The following is a 17,516-nucleotide window of genomic DNA, read 5'->3' as shown; positions in this document are numbered from 1 at the left end:
TTCTACCCTCAGCATAAGTTTCTGTCTTCCACATTGCGACTATTGTATATTTGAAGCTAACTAGCCTATCTCCCTTTAGTATTCTCCTTTCCAGACTAAAGAATACCGGTTTCAAAGACCTGTCCTCTAATGAAATGGCTTCTTGTTGTTTTACTGTACTCTTCTGGATATCCCTTATTTAATGAATATCTCACTTAAGATATGGAACCTGGAAAAGAGCACAGACCATCAGATGTTCTTTTCATTTCCAGCTCCCTTTTGAGAAGCAGCACAATTTTTAAAAAATATAATGGTAGTATTTCTTGCTTACTAGAAAAAAAGCAATTTGCTGTGACATGTGGAATTGGGACAAGAGGAATTTGAGGAAGTGTCTTTCCCTACTGGTGTTTAAGGCTGAACTTTTTGAGGTTCTATTATAAGCATTGATTTTGCCTCATCTTTTTCAGGAATAATTTTTAATATCTGCGTTGAGTTTACTCTTCAGATTACAAAATTCAGTTGGTATTTGTGTTTACAAGAATTATTCAAATTTATGCTACACTGAACTGATTTTAGTGCCTCAGTGTTTGTTTGTTTGTTTGTTTGTTTTGAGGAAGATTATCCCTCAGCTAACTACTGCCAATCCTTCTCTTTTTGCTGAGGAAGACTGGCCCTGAGCTAACATCCATGCCCATCTTCCTCTACTTTATATGTGGGGCACCTACCACAGCATGGCTTTTGCCAAGTGGTGCCATGTCTGCACCCAGGATCCAAACTGGCGAACCTTGGGCTGCTGAGAAGCAGACTGTGCAAACTTAACCGCTGCACCACCGAGCCGGCCCGAATGCTTCAGTTTTTAATAAGACAGATATATTATGTCTTCTTACGTAACTGAAAATCTATCGCTTTTACATATGACAAACAATTTGACTCAGTGTAAGACTCTCGACCAACAACCTTTTCTCTTCAAAATTCTGTAGATTTTTCATTCTCTTTTAACATTTAATATTGCAGAGCAGTCTGAGGTTGGCCCAACTTTTGTTCTTTGTAATTTAAAAATTTTGCTAGAATGTGTGCAAGTTTGGCTTTTTAAATTGATTTTGCTGAAAAAGTAGTGAACCTTTTCAGTCTGCATGGAAGATCTTTATAGTTCAAGATGTTATTCATTTATTATGTCTTGATGGGTTGCTTTCCTCCCATTTATTCTAATCTCTTCTTCAGTTTTCCATTCAGTTTTATTCAACCTTCCTCTGGAAGGTTTTTGTTTTTGTTTTTAGAGGAAGGTCTTTTGAAAGTTTTATTACTTTTCCAAGGAAAAACAAACATGGGGTTGTTTTAATGGTTAAATTACATACTGATGATAGTGCAGCTCTGGAGGAAAGTAGGTAAGCTTTAGATGAATGTGGATTATGCTCTAAGTCTAGCCACAATTGCAAAGTTTGCAGAGGTGATAAATTATGTTGGGAAGAACAATGCTTTAATAATTCTCCATAGTGCAGATTGAGTTAGCATTCCCTTTTCTAGAAATCCTCTCTGCCCCTCATAATAGAATTGTTTTCAATACCGTGTTCCACTGCCTTATTCACTTCTTATTTGCTGCTGTATTCCCAGCACCTAGTTTAGTGCCTGGCACATAGGTAATTAATACAGATTTTTTTGAATGAATGAGCAGATATGTACTACACTACTATTTCATGGAGGCCAAGTCTCATAGCATAGTGTTGAGAATTCCAAACATTTTGCTAAAAATTTCTTCAGAAAACTGGATCATATTCAGTGGTAGTCATTTCTCATACTCTTCAGACAGGGATTGTTTTTCCTTTACCTCATGGGTGGCATTTTTTCATAGTTCCTTCTTCATGTTTCCCCGTATACACACTTTTTGCTCATCCTTTTATGAAGTAAGATCTGTGTAGACTTGATGCCAGCAGTGGTTGGTTGCTGTTGGTGCTAAACTCTTTACTTGGGTAAAGGGTATATTTTCTTCTTAGATCTCCAGCTAAAATGGCAGATCAATGTGCACACGTTTCTCAAATTCCAGTTGCTAGCAGGCATTTACTTGGTACAGCTCTGCTCTCCTAGGATGCCATCTTCTCTTGGAACTGCACCCTGGTTCTTTGACCCTGTCTTGAAGAATGTAGGTGAATAACTACAGTTTGTCTTGTCTCTGTCCTATCTATAGGGTTTACCTGTTAGAAATCCACTTTGTAGCATTCATTGTGCCCTTCCTGGCTCTTTCTGCTCTGTTATCTTATGAGAGTTATTTTCTAACTGGTTGTAGAAAGATGGTGGTCAGGGGAGTGAGCAGGAACAGAACTCTTTGGCTTTGTCATAAAGTAATACCAGGATGGTATATGTTGGCTGCAAGGTTTTCTAGATGGTATACTCCCCAGGTCTCTTTAGTCAGGAGACTGGAAAGACATAAATTGCCTTCTTTACCACCTCCCTTTTTTTAGCCAATCTCTATTTCATGTGGTGAGGTCCTGGTATTTATCAGTACAGTGCCATCAATCTTATATAAGAATTTGGAGAGTTATTCCACATTCTTGTGTTAGGTTTCTTTAGTAGTGTTCAGTTATCGATAGGGCAAAATTTTCTGTCTCTTTTTTTTGTTGTCTTCATAGGCATTTTCATGGTAAGTGGGAAAGGCCACATTGAATTTTGTTATTTAGACATAATTTGAAACCTGGAGTTTAATACAGCTGATTTAACTGAACTTAAGCTGGTTGGTTGAGTCCTCTCTGAGTTTTGTTTCCAGTAGTTTTGGTTTTTGTCCTTTATCCTGATTTGTATTTTTCCCAGTTCTGCTTGCTTTTCTCTTTTATTCTTAACCGTAATTAGACTTTTTCCCCCCAAGAGTAGAATAGCAAACAATCTATATTATTAGTACAGACAGGCCCTGTTAGTAGAGGGCTTTTAAAACATTTGCTGGACCATGTTCTGAGTCTCTGATAATTTAAGAAGAAGCAAGGAGAAAGAGGGTATGAGTAAAGTTGTGCTAGGGCTTGAATCTGATGTGCCAGGGCCTGTATTGATTGAGGGAGGTTTGCCAGCTGACTGTGGTAGTAGAAGTAAGTCTCTTGGGAATGGGAAACAAACTCTAGAGGATTTCTAGTTAAGACTTACCACAGAATCTCTGGGCAATTGGAAATATTGTACTCTTCCCTGGGGAGATGGAGTGGCAATTAACTTTTCCCTTGGTCCAATGTGACTTGGTTAGAAATACAACTGAACCTGTTTGTCTTGTCCATTGTGATGTGATAGCCACCTAGGAAGGGTCTGTTTTGTGTGGGAGTTTATTTCAGGCTGTCTTCTTGCCTGTATTGTTTCCTTTAACAGCTCTTTAAATTTTCTTTTTCCAGCAATGATGTTGTCCACTGGGCATGTACTGACCAATGTGACAGGTCTGAGAACATAGCTGAAGCTGAAAATAGGAAAGCTGGGGGCAAGGAAGAGCCTTGAATCTTGAGGTGGGACGTTGACTCTAAGATGTCCTTGAGCAGTGGAGCCTCCGGAGGGAAAGGAGTGGATGCAAACCCGGTTGAGACATACGACAGTGGGGATGAATGGGACATTGGAGTAGGGAATCTCATCATTGACCTGGACGCCGATCTGGAAAAGGACCAGCAGAAACTGGAAATGTCAGGCTCAAAGGAGGTGGGGATACCGGCTCCCAATGCTGTGGCCACACTACCAGACAACATCAAGTTTGTGACCCCAGTGCCAGGTCCTCAAGGGAAGGAAGGCAAATCAAAATCCAAAAGGAATAAGAGTGGCAAAGACACTAGCAAACCCACTCCAGGGACTTCCCTGTTCACTCCAAGTGAGGGGGCAGCTAGCAAGAAAGAGGTACAGGGACGCTCAGGAGATGGTACCAATGCAGGAAGCCTGGTTGCTGCTATTGCTCCCAAGGGCTCAGAGAAGGCGGCTAAGGCATCCCGCAGTGTAGCCGGCTCCAAAAAGGAAAAGGAGAACAGCTCATCTAAGAGCAAGAAGGAGAGAAGCGAAGGAGTGGGGACTTGTTCAGAAAAGGATCCTGGGGTCCTCCAGCCAGTTCCCTTGGGAGGACGGGGTGGTCAGTACGATGGAAGTGCAGGGGTGGATACAGGCGCTGTGGAGCCACTTGGGAGTATAGCTATTGAGCCTGGGGCAGCGCTCAATCCTTTGGGAGCTAAACCGGAGCCAGAGGAAGGGGAGAATGAGTGTCGCCCGCTAAAGAAAGTCAAGTCTGAAAAGGTAAGAGGTGGCCAGATCTGGCTGCCCACTGCCAGTCAGAACTGCCCTGGACTAACCACCAAATGCTATGTTCACTCTGTGGGAGGCTATTAGGTTGTGGGTAATGACCAATTATAAGGTCAGAGCAGCTGGTAATGATAATGTGGTTTTGTTCCAAATTAGGGGATTCCCTACAGATGCATGAACAGCAGGCCTGGACATTTTGGAAAAGAATATCTCTTGTTGGGGGCAGCTACTTGGTAGACTGATTTTTCTATAAATCAAGTTGAAAACCTCCCACCTTGTCCCACCTAAGACACTTGTTGCTAGAGGCTGGCATCAGTCTTTATGTGGTCCCCAGCTTGTCTGGCTTTTCATCCTCAGAGTTACTGATAAAATTAATAATAACTTGATAAACTGAACATGCTTTTGGCTGAGTGCTGTTCTTTTTTTCTTTTTTTTTTTTTAAGATTGGCACTTGAGCTAACAACTGTTGCCAATCTTTTTTTTTTCCCCCTGCTTTATCTCCCCAAATCCTCCCTGGTACATAGTTGTATATCTTAGTTCTGGGTCCTTCTAGTTGTGGCATGTGGGACCCCACCTCAGCATGACCTGACGAGCAGTGCCATGTCCGCACCCAGGATCCAAACCAGTGAAACCTTGGGCCGCCGGAGTGGAGCACGTGAACTTAACCACTCGGCCACATGGCCGGCCCCCTGAGTGCTGTTCTTAATGGGATAAATGATTCTGCTGGGTCTCTGGAAGAGAAAAGGGTTGAATAATTTTCATGGCATGATATCTACTAAGTGTTCTATTGATGGCTACCAAAGAGCAAAGGGGCATAGTTTGGGACAGGTAAACAAAGGGGCAGGAGGTACTGACTGTATTAAGAGGTACTTAATCAGGCCTTATGAGATAGTGTTGTGGCCATGAAAGTTTGGCCTTGAAAGAGATTCTTTGGCCACTAAAGCTATAGTTCTTGGCCAGGTATCTCCCTCAACTATTGGGAATCAAAGTCTCCTGGTGTTTAATGGCTGCCTAACAGTGTAATGATACCTTGCCTTCTGCTTGACTTGGAAGGACAGGTGCCTGCAGCCCTAGGAGGGACTCTCCTCCTCTGGGAAGATGATCTTGGTTCATGTCCCAGGAAATGGAGCTTGCGGGGTTGGAGCAGAGTAGATGTGAGTCTAGGGTCAGCTCAGGCTGCCTTAAACTTCAGCAGCTTACAATTTCCTGCAAAGCGGCTGGCCTGGTGATGAGCTGTTCATTGGCTCTTGATTTTCCACTCCGTGTTCTGTTCACTCTGTCCTTTCAGCTGATCCCAACAGATGCAACATAAATTGATTTCTCTGTAATTACATTGGCTGCAATAGGGAATACCTATTTCCATATCCAAGTGTTAAGAAATAGAGGCTAGATGTGTGTGTTTGGATGGTGGTGCCCTCTCAGTGCCTGGATTCCAGTAGTAGCTTGCACTTTCTTTGCTGTAGGTATTTTGGTCTTGCCTTTGGTACATCTATAGCTCTTAGCAACATCTGGGCTTCACTGGTAACAGGGCTGTGGATTTTCTTCCGCTAACACCACAAAGGTTCATTCCCTTTTACCAGTGGCAGCTGCCAGAGAGGCTGCCTGTGTTTAGGTGGCAGATGCTGTAGTCCACCTCAGCAGAGTCAAGTTCCAGCTGGTTACTGGCATGGTTCATCCTGTGCTTGGCTGTGATTCACCATTTTCTCTGGGGTACAGATGGATAATACTGTTTTAAAGAGGCCTAGGAGTACCAGGAGTTCTTGCTTCTGTTCCAGGCCCATTAGACTGTTCCCTACATCTGGCTTCAGTAAATTCTTGCCATATATTCACGTTCATAATCATTGTTCTTCCTGTGCTGAAAAGTGGTGACTTCTGAGAGTGGCCTTCATTTCCCTTTCTGTTCAGACCTCTGGACTCATGTTGCAATCGTGTAAACCTAGTAGTAGTCTGTGGATGAAAGGATTAATGGTGCTTAGCTTCATGTTGGATTTAAGTCTAAATGTCCACGATAGTCTCCAACAGAGAAGCAAATGGAACCTGTTTTCTCTTATAGGTGCTGGGACTGCTTGGGTGGCTGCCCTTCAGATTATAATTGGGCTGAAAGATGCGGTACATTCAAGATAAGAATACATCTTTGTGCCAGGGTGGTTTGCCCATTAATAATGTAGCTATGCTATAAGCTTTGTCTCCGAAGGAGACTGAGAGTAGGGCAGTGGAATGAGAGAGAAAAGGGAGAGAGACTGTGCTTCAGTTTTTGGAAGAAAGATAAAATTGCTGGGAAGTACTTTTAGAAGCAGAAAATTTGCTGTGCAGTTTGGTGTTACTGTAAGCAAGAACCTGCTTTCTTAATTCCTTTCCCTGTTCCCTCAAGCCTTTTGAACAGTCTAGTTCTAGGGGTGCCTTTCCATAAAGCCTTTGACCATTGAAATAAATAATTATTTAAATAGATGTTTGGAAGTTGCTAGGATATGAAAACACTCTGTGCAGGGAGAGAGCATTTCTGGAATGGGAGGAGGGGAAGACACAAGTTAAAGGAAAAAAGGCTAGAAATGTTGCAGAGGAGCTGCTTTAGAGAAACAAGGACCCCAGGGTTTTGGGGCATAATAGATGCTCAGTCAATGTTTGATGATTAGTACTATAGTTATAAGCTAAGTCTTTGAACACTTCTTTAAGATTTTTCTGAGATATGGACTAGCCTGTGGCTTAACTGGTTTGGAATGTTCCTTCCATGTGGGGACAACCAACAGAACCAAAACAGATGTTTTGATATAATCTAAGAATTACATACTCTGAGCTGGGAACTATCATGAAGAGGAAACACTCATAAAATTTGGAAAGTATCTTGACTGGAGTCTTCCCCACCCCCACCCCCCTTGGAAAAAGGAGAGAAGACAAATGGAGTTTGTGGCGTAGGATAGAATTGTCACATGTCTGCTACCAGCTTATGAGGGAGATTTGAATATTCAAATTATCTACCTCATGAGCTTCTCTCTCATCAAGGTAGGTATCTCAGACTATGGCAGAGGGAATTTTCTGTGAGCCAAAGATGTGGATTTCCTGTCATGGAATCCCACTTTTGCTCCACCATACCTCTCTCTCTGGCAGGGCTCATTGTGTTGTTTCACAGAGTTCTAGGAGAGACCAGTGATGGCTCTTAGCAACTGCTGCTGCCCTGAATTGTTATTGAACACTCCTGTCTCATACTTGAACACTCCTGTCTCATACTTCCTGCCAGCTGAAGAGATGGGGGAGGGAGAGTTGAGGAATAAACAAGACAGAGCCTTCCCGCTCCTGCCTGTTCCCTTGCCTTTGGTTTGATTGATAGGTTGTTAAGTTAGAGATGGAAGGGGAGGTAGGGAGGAGCGAGTGTGTCTGTCTGAATGTCCCGAGCTTAGTGATGGTGTTGCCACACTGACAAGCAAGAAAAAAAGAATTTACAAACCATGGAAGGCAAAGATCTATCTGTGCCGACTCTGTCAGAGTCAGGGCTTGAAAGTCGGAGTTTAAGGTGAGACTCCTTTTTTTTCAAATCATATAATGTAACCAGTAGGCTCTAGTGGCTAAAGGATTTAGAAGTTTGCAACTAGAAGCTCCCCTTGCCTCTTTAGCTACTGTTTTTGATCTTACGAGGTAAGAACACTGCACTCTGCTTTCCCCATGTTTGTGTCTCAGCTTCTGCTCTCAGAATGCTGCGTATATTTACCACTTCCCCCATTAGTTAAGGATACAAAGAAAATGATAAAGTGTGCTCTTTGCTCTTTCGCCTTCTGATCATGCTTGCTATCATATCCTGTGCTCTGAGAGCATCTTCCTTTGCCCTTGGTTTTGTTTTCCTGCCCTAGTTTATGCCTTCCAGCTCAGTTCTCTTGTGTTGCAATCCCTCATTGCCCAACCAAGGTCAGGTCTCTTATTCCTTTGGATCCAAGGCTTTCTCTCTTAACACCTTCCTCCTTCACTAGCTGTTCTTTCTCAGCTGTTGATAGCATACCAGTCAGGCTTGCTTCCTGAAGCCAAATGCCCTCAAGCATTTTCCTTCATGGAAAAAATTTATTTATTTATTTATTTATTTTTTGAGGAAGATTAGCCCTGAGCTAACATCTGCTGCCAGTCCTCCTCTTTTTGCTGAGGAAGACTGGCCCTGAACTAATATCCGTGCCCACCTTCCTCTACTTGCTATGTGGGACACCTACCACAGCATGGCTTGCCAAGCGGTGCTGTGTCCACACCCAGGATCCGAACTGACGAGCCCCAGGCCGCCAAAGCGGAACGGGCGAACTTAACTGCTGTGCCACTGGGCCTGCCCCCTCATGGAAAAAATTTAAATAGAAGTTGATATTTATGTGGGAAAGAGATGTGTTCTCTAACTGCAACAGAGCCTGAGCTTAATTTATTTATTCTTCAGCAGCCCTTTTCCATCTGAGTGTTGTAATTCAAGGAGGGCCCAGAGAAAAATTATCTTGTCCAGTCTCCTCATTTTGTAAAAGAGGAACCTAAGACCAGAGAGGTTATGTGACTTGCCTAGGCTCTCACAGGTAGTCAATGGCAAAGCCACGCATAGAAACCAGGTTTTTGGTTACCAAGTTCTAGTGGTATATTGTTACTCCCGGATTTTTAACAAATCTTTACCTGTTATGAGGAATTCTCTATTTTTCCACTTTAAAGACTAACTCAGAAACATTGGATATAAATGTCCAGATACTCTTAAGATGCTTTCGTTTGTTTTTCATACTGATTTTAACATTGTAGACAATGAAGAAAGGATCTTTGAGTTTAGGGTTTTTTGGTAAGGCGATGATGTTTGCAAAGAACAATCATTTACAGCTGGTGCTAAACCTATCCTACTGTATATAAAGAGCGAAAATTACGTTTTTTTTAAAATATTGGCCCTGAGCTAACATCTGTTGCCAGGCTTCTTTTTTTTCCCCCTTTTTCTCCTCAAAGCCCCCCACTACCTAGTTGTATATTCTAGTTGTAGGTCCTTCTAGTTCTGCTATGCGGGATGCCGCCGGAAGCGGAGCGCGTATGGAACTTAACCACTACACCACCGGGCCAGCCCCAGGGAAAGTTTAAACTGCTACTTTTTGGGTTTTTTTTAAAGATTTTATTTTTTTTTTTCCTTTTTCTCCCCAAAGCCCCCCCGGTACATATTTGTGTATTTTTAGTTGTGGGTCCTTCTAGTTGTGGCACGTGGGATGCCGCCTCAGCATGGCCTGATGAGCAGCGCCATGTCCACGCCCAGGATTCAAACCAGCGAAACCCTGGGCGGCCAAAACAGAGCACATGAACTTAACCACTCGGCCATGGGGCAGGCCCTTAAACTGCTCTTTTGAGCTTGACTTCTTGAGGGGGACTGTGTTCTGGAATATTGCATCCTGTCAAATTTTCATTGTAATCATTGAAGCATTGCCAGTTGCAGGTAGTTGCCAGTTCACTCTTTATTTGGCAATTGCAGGTAGGTAAAAAAAACCCTGCCTTGGTGCTTCTTGGACATATCACTAATAGGCAGACCTTAAATGTATTGTGGATATTGTTTTGTAAAGAGATGACATACGATAAGATACCACTATCGCCCTTCATTCGTTCAGAACATTGAGTGCATTTTAGAATCCAGGTATTGTGCTTGGTGCTGAGTATACACTGGTGAATGAAACAGAAATGGTTCCTGCTTTTTGAGGAGCTTAAAATTTGCCATCTAGAGCAGAATTCCTGAAATTGTGGTCCATAAAACCATGTGTATCGTATCACCTGAGTGCCAAAAATGCAGATTCTTGAACCCTACCTCAGAACTGCTATATAAGTTTTAGACATAGAAGCCCAGAAATCTGTACTTACAGAAGACTCTCTGGATAATTTCTATATAATTCAACGTTTGAGAACCATTGTGAATTTTCTTTATAAGGTAGGCGTTAGGAGCCACTTCTGACTTAAAACACAAGCCTTCTACACTTAAATTTCACATCAACTCATATGTATAACTTAGTGGTAAAGAGTATAAACTCTGTAGCCAGACTACCTGGGTTTGTATCCCAGCTTTGCCACTTATTAACTGAGTGATCTTGAGCAAGTTACTTAACTGTTCTACCTTAGTTTTCTTATCAGCAAAATGAGGGAAACAATAGTCCCTACATAGGGTTGTTGTGAGATTAAATTAGTTACTTCATATAAAACACTTAGAACAGTGCTTGGCACATGGGAAGCATTCAGTAAATATTAGGAAAAAAGAAAAACATGTTTTGATGTAAAATGTGTCAGTCTGCCCTAGACAATAATGGACCGAAATGTAACAACATTCTACCTATACAGGAAGCCCAGTATAAATAGATAAACATGTTGGCTAAGATTTTCAGCACTGTGCTCAGAAGTAGTTCCAAACCTGGCTTGGGAATTTTGCATGCTGGTGATGTGTTCTAAAGCCCCTGGTATTTGTAATGGAGTTTGGGAGTTGGGAGACCAAAAATTGGCTCCAAAGGATACTGAAGTAGCCTGTTGAATTTCAGATTTCATATGAATTGAGTTTCCTTTCTGGCCATATCTCTGGTGTGGGGTGTTGGGTATGTAGGATAGATGTTACTGTGGGTTTCCCAGCATGTGCAATCTCATGTATGCTGGAAGGGCACTAAATGTTTTGTTTCTACAGAAGAGTGCATGGAAAATCTAAGTCCTAGTCCTTAATCTTCCTCCCCCAGAGTGAACTTGTATTTTTGCCATTTGGGTATAAGAGCTTTTACCAGCAGAGCTCATCCAGGGAGGCAGCAGGGCTTGGGCTTTCAGGCTGGAGGTGGCAGTAATATACACAGCTAAGATCCTGCCACTGCTGGCTGTCTGAGCCCTCCTCTCTGTGGTTTTCACTCTTCAAGCCATGCTTGAGTAACCCGCCTCCAGAGCTGCTGACAGGGCCGTGTTCAGAGGCCTTGGAAATTACGCTGTTCATTTCCTTATCATCCCCTGACCTGCAGTGCAGAGCCTTCTGGTGCAGGAACAAGGCAGAAAAAAATCCAGACGGCTCCCAGCCAGCATGTGTCAAGGGCTACAAAGAAGGAAATTGGACTTGCTCACTTAAAAACTGTGGGGTTAGGCTTTGATTTTTGGTTCCTGCTGAGAGTTATTTGTGTGTGCACGCATGTTCTATCTCTGTGTATGTGTATAGAATGAGTCTGAGCATGGCAAAGCTGTAGAGGAGGAGTATCTGAAAGTAGAGAACAGAGGGAAGATTGCTTTTCTCTTCAGTTAATTTCCCAATTGTGCCATTGGAATGGGCCTGGCAGGATTAGCATCAGGAAGGTGCCAGGCCATATTAATATTTTAAAATATGTTTCTCCTGATACAGTTTAGTCATGGTTGGGAGCACCCACCCAAGTAAGAAGCTTCCCTGGCTGGCTGAAGAGACATTTTTAACAAATCCTATTCCCTGAAGTCATTCATCCTAGATAACATTGGCATAATCAATGTTTAAGCTACCTAAGAAAGTATAGACTTTGGGTCAGTTTTAGGTAAGAGGAATAGCTTTTGAGATGGAGGATAGTGTGACAAAGGAGAGACAGGAAGAATTTATAGCATTTTGAAATTTTCTGGCTGTAGGGCAGAATTCTATTATATTTTCAGAGTCTGTCCTTTTTTCAGTATTACAAAATAATCTACTTCCTTTTTCTTTTGGCATTTCTCTTGCCCTGGGAGATCTAAAGGTAACACTTTTCAGGCTGAAGAAGTAAAGTGTGGATGGTAAGAGGTTCTTGAGCAGAGTTTACAATCATTCTGTCCTTAATTTTCCTTTTTTTGGATTTCCACTTCCTTAATGTCATTGGTCACCTTTGTTAAGTGAGGAAGTAGTCTTTTAGCTTTCAGCCCCTGCAGGTGTTTTTAAATCCTAAGTGTCTGTCTTGTTGGAAGTACTCTAGAGAAGTGTTTTCACATGAGAAGGTGATAGCTAAGGTGAGCGAGGATTACTTCCTTTTACCTTCTTATAAAGCAGTGTCCCTGTACCAGCAGCAGCATCTGGGAACTTGTTAAAAATTTGAATATCAGGCTCCATCCCAGGTCCCCAGATCAGAAACTCTAGGGTTGAGGCCCAGCAATTTGTGTTTTAACGTGAGCACTCCCATTGATCGTGATATACACTAAAGTTTGAGATCGTCTGTTGTAGAACACCCTTCCCTTTTAATAGTGAGATCACATTCACCAAAAACTTTAAGGGATAAAAAGTAACTCAGGACAGTAGGTATGATTTTTTTTTCCTGAGTTCTTGTCCAAACTGACAAGAATCTAAAATTGGAAAGATTTGGGACTTTGAGAACAGAAGAGAGATTCAAATTATTTAACTTTTCTAAGCCTCACTTTTCTCATCAGTTATGTAGAAGTGAATAATAGTACTGACCTCATAGGGTTATTGTGAGGATTAGATGAGATAAAGAGGGTTAAGCACTCAGCCCAGAGCCTAGCATATCCTAAGTACTCAATAAATGTTAGCTATTGCTGATATAATGTTATTAGCTATGAAGTGCAAGGTCATAGTGAAATTAAAGTGAAAGGATATCCTGAGAGACTTTGAAGAGTTAAGCCCCAGGAGATTTTGGAAAATAATGAGTTTGTGATAGCTAATATTCTGATTCCTGCTGATTTCCAGGAAGGCTTGACAAGAGACTGATTCAGAGCATTTGGAGCCATTGAGGTTTGGGGCTTTATTGTTTGATTGGTTGGTTAGTTTGGAAGGGTTTATTGGACTCCGTTTGGTGCAGGGCTGATCTCAGGCTGAAGAACCATGGCTCTTGCTTAGCTATTTCCCATTAAAGTTGGTTTGTTTGGTATATACACAGCTTTCTGAAGTATTTTTCTAAGTATTAAAATGAATATAACATGATCGTTTTAGTTTAGAACATTTTTTTTTCCCCTCTGTTAATCGTCAAAGAGTGCAGACTTTAGCCTTTTGAAGGGATTAGAACTCCTTCCTACAGGTAGTCTGAACAGCCAGGAGAAGAATGAGGATTGAGATGCTTTTTGTGAATTTTGTCGCTAACTGTAGGAAATAAAAAGGTGGTTCTTAGATTTTTGGAAGTGGTCTGTTTTCAACTTGAAATGTTATCTGTTGGGAGAGCACAATTTGACTGTGCACCTGAAAAATACTCTAATGGCTTTTTAAATTTGAGACCCACTGAGCTCTGGCCTTAGTGGCAAATACTAGATTGTGTTTAGATGAGCCAGACCTGGCCGTTAAACCCTTTCTTGGCTTTTTGTTGTTGTTGTTGTTTTGGAGATATAATTGGCATGTTATGTTAGTTTCAAGTGTACAACATAATGATTTGATATTTGTAGATATTGCAAGATGATCACTTCAATAAGTTCAATTAACATCCATCACCATACATAATTACAAATTTTTTCTTGTCGTGAAAACTTTCAGGATTCACTCTCCTAGGTTTCAAATATGTAATACAGTATTATTAACTATAGTCACCATGCTATACATTATATCCCCATGACATACTCATTTTATAAGTGGAAATTTGTAACTTTTGATCCTCTTCCCCGCTTTTGCCTACCCCTCACCTCAGGCAACCACCAATCTGTTCTCTATATCCATGAGCTTGTTTTTTTTGTTTGTTTTGTTTTTAGATTCCACATATAAGTGAGATTATATGGTATTTATCTTTTTCTGTCTGACTTTTTTCGCTTAGCATAATGCCCTCAAGGTCCATCCATGTTTTGCAAATGACAAAATTCCATTCTTTCTTTTTTTTTTTTTACAGCTGAATAATATTCCATTGTGTGTGTGTGTGTATTCATATATATATATATATATATATATACACACCACATTTTCTTTATTCATTCCTCCAACCATGGACGTTTAGATCGTCTTCATGTCTTGGTTATTGTAAATAATGCTGCAGTGAACATGGGGGTGCAGATATTTTTTTGAATTAGTTTTTTCATTTTCTTTGGATAAATACCCAGAAATGGAATTGCTGGATCATATGGTAGTTCTGTTTTTAATTTTTTGAGGATCCTTCGAACTATTTTCCATAGTGATTGCACCAATTTACATTCTCACCAACAGTGCACAAGGGTTTCCTTTTCTCTACATCCCTGCCAAGACTTGTTATCTCTTGTCTTTTTGATAATATCCATTCTAACAGGTGTAAGGTGATATCTCGTTGTGGTTTTGATTTGCATTTCCCTGATGATCAGTGATGTAGAACATCTTTTCGTGTGCCTGTTGGCCATCTGTATGTCTTCCCTTGGCCTCTGTTTTTGTTTGGTAATGGATTCTCTTCATTTATTATCACTCATGTAAAAAGTTTTTGTTGTTATTGTTTTTTTCGGTGAGGAAGATTGGCCCTGAGCTAACACCTGTTGCCAGTCTTCCTCTGTTTTTGCTTGAAGAAGATTAGCCCTGAGCTAACGTCTATGCCAGTCTTTTCTATTTGGTTTGTAGGATGCTGCCACAGCATAGCTTGATGAATGGTATGTGAGTCTGTGCCCAGGATCCGAACCCATGAACCCTGGGCTGCCAAAGCAGAGCACGTGAACTTAACCGCTATACCACTGGGCTGGCCCCTGTGAAGAGTTTTTTATAATCTGGTACCCAGCCCACTCAGCTTAGAGTTGATATTTCCTAGTTGATATATTTCTTCAGAAGTCAAGTACGTCGTTCTGCACTGAATCAAACCTTAGTGAAAGTTAATAGAAAGTATTGTAGGAAGGAGGTAAACATATTCATCATATCACACCAATCAAAGTAGCATGAGGTTAGAGAAATTAACGTTCAGACTGAAGAGTCTCTTGGTGCTGAGGCTTCTCAACTGGAGGTGCATATCAGAATCACTTCTGGAGCTTTTACAAAGTAAAAGTGCCCTAGTGAAGTAAAATCTTTAGGGTTGGGGACCCCAAGCATGTACAGGTTCTTTTAAAACTTCAACAGGTACTTTTAATATACCTCCTGGTTAAAAACCACTACTGTTGTGGAAAGGACTGTAGCTTCACTACACAGCCTCTGGGAATCCATGTTACTCCCTTAGCCGTGGAACTCTTAAAGTTGTCCTTGCTTTTTTCCATTTCCAGGTGGAGTATGCACTGCACTTTAGATATCGTGTGAACCTCGAGTGTTTTACAGCATGCTCAAGATTCTCCTGCAACTCTCCTTTTTCATAGCTCAGTCATTGTGTTGGGGTCAGTCATCTAGGAATACAGCTATAATGACTCTGACTTCTCATTATCCCCTTAATTAGAATTAATTGTTGAATTTCTGATAGTTACAGCCTTTAAGGCAGAGCATCCATTTCAGTGTTACTGATTCAGTTTTAAATTATCATTCCAGAATGTTTTAGACAAATTTGAGCAAAATTCTTATGACTAGATACGTTTGCCATATATAGGCAATTTGTGATATTTTTTCCATGTAAATTAGAAGGGAACAGAAAACAGGCTTACATAATCTAAATTTATTGCTAATCCAAAAGAAGTTTCTTTTCTCATTGATTTGTGAATGTATTTCTGTGTTTATTATTGGACAATGGTGTACTTAATTTTCTCAAAATCCATGGCACCCCGAAATAAAATAATGCAGCTATCCAATAAAGACTTTATTCCTGAGCCTGCTTCTGGACACATTCAAATTAAACTTGCTATTTTCAGAAGAGAGAGCGTCACCTCACAGAAATAGTAGAAGTTCCATCTCTAAGTTCTTTGTGTTTTTTTAAATAAACATATACTATTTCTTTGAAGTCAAGAGAAGAAGTAAATGTTTTTGAGTATAAAGTAATTCCCTGCTCAGATTTTAATTCTCATACCTAAGGAAGAATAGTAATTAGAATGCTAATTGTTATTTGAGATGAACACATATTTAATATGCTGCATACTCATAGTTAAAAATATTATGGAATGTCATTATTTTGGACAAAATTATAATTATATAACCTTAAATTCTCATATAATAAAATTTAGCATATGGTTTTTAGTACTGTACATTTATTACCTGTGCTCGCAGAATTTACATTAATCTGTACTTTAGATGGGTCTTTTTAGGTTTTGGAGTATCTCAGATGCATATACCATTACATAGGAGAAAAAATTGGCAAAAGTGGGGAAGAAGTCATCATACAAAGTAACCAGACATTTATATACACCATATTAGACTAGATCTTAATTCTATCAGTATACAGATTCCTAAACTTGTTGTAGTGTCTTTTAGATAAAATATGCCATAAAGCATTTTTCATTTTGCTTTTACATATGTGCTTGGATTGAGAATGTAGGGATTTGAAATCAAACAAGCTGATTGCTTCTTACAATTTCAGAAAGAGACAGAGAAGTTCTTTCATTTTTGTTTGCCTCTCGTATCTCTCCTGTCCTTTCCCATCTCTTACAAGGATCAGGTTCTAAAGTCAGGGTGTGAAGCACTGAATCAGAAAGTACCCTTAAAAATTACTTAAGATGACGCCATGTTGGACATTGACATGCTGGCTTCATAAATTCAACACAAACAGTTTTTTCTCCAGCATTGAAACAAACCATTATTTCTTCAGTTGCAGTCTCATGTAAAAGCTGGCTTCTGTTTAAGGACTGTATTAATGAAAAATATGTATTTGTAATTACCCTAACCCTGGTGAAATGCTTACACTATGAGAGGCACATGATAGTAGAAACCAGATAAGTGAACAGCCAGTTCAAGTCTTCCATTTCTGGCTCCCTCCAGAGTATATACTCAATGAGTAGAATAACTGTGAGGCCCAAACCATTCAAATTGTTCGTTTTTCTTTGTGTTTTTTTTTTTTTTGCCAGCCACATATAGTTGATTTGATTATGTTTGTTCAGTTATTTGTTTAGTGTACAAAGATATTTTATGACAGTAGAGGAAACCTTTGGGTCCAGATTCTCTCTATAGTAGAAATTTACAGGCCCAAGGATTGAACCCATCTAAATATAATCATTATTCTTTTGTAGCATTTACTTTTCAATTCCAACTTTCATGTTCCTTACCATACCCACAAATTCCTTCTCTTTGGATCCCCTTGGTCACTGAATAAATGAGGCTGTTTCTATATGGTAAACTCAAGTCTTAACCCTTGAGTTAGACAGGAACCATCCTATAAGCGAACTGAACAACAGCTATTCTCTTCTTACTAACATAAATATCTCTGATATTTAGTCTAGTCTAGTCTAGTCTAGTCTCTCTTTCTTAGGCCCATTGCCTTTAGTAACTTCTTTGAGCTACTCTTCACTTTCTGTCCTTTTCTGGCTTTCAGCCAGAATCTAAACCATGCTTTTAAAAAATCCTGTTGTTACTTTAATTATTTTTTGTT

The 17,516-nt window shown here is 40.4% G+C and overlaps 1 protein-coding gene across 4 annotated transcripts in view; it reads left to right on the top strand.

The window, feature by feature from the left end:
* Positions 1-17,516, top strand: part of ZNF609 (zinc finger protein 609) — a 208,217-nt gene that overhangs the window by 21,548 nt on the left and 169,153 nt on the right. For 2 of the 4 annotated variants that reach the window (XM_070577171.1, XM_070577170.1), the window contains exon 2: positions 3,342-4,215. The exons of 1 other annotated variant lie outside the window; for it this stretch is intronic. In XM_070577171.1, coding sequence (XP_070433272.1) covers positions 3,469-4,215 — 747 coding nt within the window. In that variant the 5' untranslated portion in view covers positions 3,342-3,468. Of the gene's footprint in view, positions 1-3,341; positions 4,216-6,972; positions 7,222-17,516 lie in introns of those variants that run through there. One more of the 4 variants, XM_070577175.1, reaches the window with a different exon arrangement.

This window comes from Equus przewalskii, chromosome 1 (genome assembly GCF_037783145.1).
Source record: "Equus przewalskii isolate Varuska chromosome 1, EquPr2, whole genome shotgun sequence".
In the NCBI taxonomy this organism is placed as follows: Eukaryota; Metazoa; Chordata; class Mammalia; order Perissodactyla; family Equidae; genus Equus; species Equus przewalskii.
The sequence above is the reverse complement of the archived record's forward strand: the minus strand, read 5'-3'. Positions and strand labels throughout refer to the sequence as shown.